General features: G+C 29.9%; 1 protein-coding gene across 1 annotated transcript in view; it reads right to left on the reverse strand.

The window, feature by feature from the left end:
* The window catches only part of LOC107629992 (fasciclin-like arabinogalactan protein 15), a 3,779-nt gene continuing 1,799 nt past the window's right edge, over positions 469 to 2,448 (reverse strand). Inside the window, exons 2-3 of the mRNA XM_016332977.2 lie at positions 984 to 1,109; positions 469 to 594 (exon numbers count right to left, since the gene is read on the reverse strand). Coding sequence (XP_016188463.1) covers positions 1,036 to 1,109 — 74 coding nt within the window. The 3' untranslated portion in view covers positions 469 to 594; positions 984 to 1,035. The remainder of the gene's footprint in view (positions 595 to 983; positions 1,110 to 2,448) is intronic.

Below are 2,448 nucleotides of genomic sequence, written 5' to 3' on the forward strand. Positions count from 1 at the left end.
CATAAAAGATAAAATTTCTCTAATCAAAAGAACTTTCTTCATCAAAATACTAACTCCCAAGAGAACACTATTGTATACAAAAATAGATACACATATCTTCGATTCTATCAAGCTACTGGCGATAATATTTAAAATTGAAAATATTACAGTAAAGAATCATTTTATTATCATTACTGTGTTTCCATTTTTCATTACTTGCGTAAGATTATTTATTGAATTGACACAAGTTCCCTGCCTTCTAATTACACAACCTTCTCATCCCACCAACACAATCTGTAGCAGCATCCATAGCTGAATCTAAAGTCACATATATAATATTTAATAAAATAATACAAATATAACATATATGCACTATATAGTTGTATTGCTTCGAGACTTGAGAAGCTGTTTGTTCTCTTGTCTATGACGCAAATTCACAAGGAGAAAAATCAAGTGGGGGTAAAATAAAAAAAAATAATAATAATAAAAGGGTAAACAAAAACGTGGGAAAATTCAAACCCATAATAACAGCTGCTACTATTCCATCAAGAAACATGGCCTTCATATTCCGTTGACTTTTTACATCTTTGGAATTTTTCCACCAAACCTGTGCATCTGTATCATGGCATGTGCATGCGATCAGTGTGTAAATAAACAATACTAAACGAATCATGAAAAGATACAAGGTCAATTCCATGCCAATTTAGGAAAACAATATTTTCATAATTTTTTTTCTTAATAAAAAAATAATTGTCATGAAAGTCTCAAAGGCCCTAGGTTGATGTTTTTATTTTATTTTATCTTGCATAAGCTCATTAGGCTGGCTTTATGCTTTGAGAATTTTATTCAATCAACTAGGGTGCATTTCATTAGACATATTTGGATGAAGTTTGTCATGAGCAAAGAAAATATTCTTTTTATTTGGTAATCATTTACTCAAAAATAAGATCACATTAATGAATTATTTGGGAACATGAGATACGAAGCTATATATATAGTCTCACTTTTTTTTTATTGTTATAAGGAGTGTTGCTAGTATCCATATCAAAGGTATGTTTATTGGCAAGAGGCAAATCTAGAGTGCTGTCCAAAGGTTCCAAGCATCCAGCATGCTGTTTCCATCAATTTTCCTGTCAATTCCATAAAATTCTTTAAACATGAGCTCAAAGAGAAACTATGTATAATGATCCTTGAGTGTTGCTATGATGCAGATTTTCAATATAGAGGGCATGGCAATTAAAATTTGACATTTGGTTGAAAGGGCTTCCGTGTGTATGAAAAATCACATATTTTCTTTATGTCTTTGAAAAAAGCTTGGGACCTTTAATTTTGAAAGTTTGAACTACTTTCTTACAACTTAAGAAAACTATCTTCCACATCAATTTTCTATAGTTTCTAGTGATATAATCTAGCAGGCTCAAATCAAAATCAGCAAAATAACATATTGCTTCAACTTTAACATCTAAAGCCCTCACAATATAATAAAGACAAAGACTACTTTAATGGATTACTTAAGAAATAACTTAGACTGCTTCTCTTGTTTCAGAAGTGCTATGTGTATACAAAAAATCAGTCACCAAATCGCAGATCAGTCACCATATAGTTATTTTGTATTTTAATGTGTTTTATTCGGGTGACTGATTTTTATTTTACATATAACATGATTGTTATTTATTTATTTATATTTTTTTGCAATAAGAAGCCAAGGTCATATTAAACACCTTCTAACTTTTTTGCTTACAATTTCAAACCCTCACTAAAATTCCATCCCAATCAATAGCTTAAAGACAATCAATGTAAGCCAATAAACTTAACCAAAACAAGAAGGCGGCCATCCACACAATAAAATCCCCACTTAAAGAAAACTCAAAGATGAGGAAAAATAAATAAATAAATAAAGAATAAAAGGAAAACCCACCCAATCAAACCAAGCACATCATTATCACCTTTTTACCATCTCTTTCCATCTTGACTTTAAAAAAACACCCATCCAAGCACAAAAATTTATTCCACACAAAATTTTACATAAAGTTGATATTTTACCTTATAAATCATTAAATAATTTTTAATGATTAGCAGCAATTAACTAACCCCTTAATTTCCCAATGAAAAGAATGAGTTACCCCACTAACTAAAATATATGCATTTAACCAAAAGTTACATATTAGCATCAAATAAGAGTAACATTCAGATCAAGATTGGTTTTAAATTACTTTTGACAATGATAATTGAGGCAGCAATATTACTCTTGCCTCAGTCTTAGCAAATCACAATCACAACCACGATTTCACCGTCTACGTTTTCCATAGTTTACTATAAAATTTTCACTTTCACATGAATCACAATTCAAAAGTATATATGAAGACATTAATTTCCATTTAATTTTACATTGTTAACCAACCAAATATATGACAAATTACCAAATAATATAGTGGTGACTGGTGAATAGTTATATACAATGAAGCGGTA

Source organism: Arachis ipaensis, chromosome B03 (assembly GCF_000816755.2).
Source record: "Arachis ipaensis cultivar K30076 chromosome B03, Araip1.1, whole genome shotgun sequence".
NCBI lineage: Eukaryota > Viridiplantae > Streptophyta > Magnoliopsida > Fabales > Fabaceae > Arachis > Arachis ipaensis.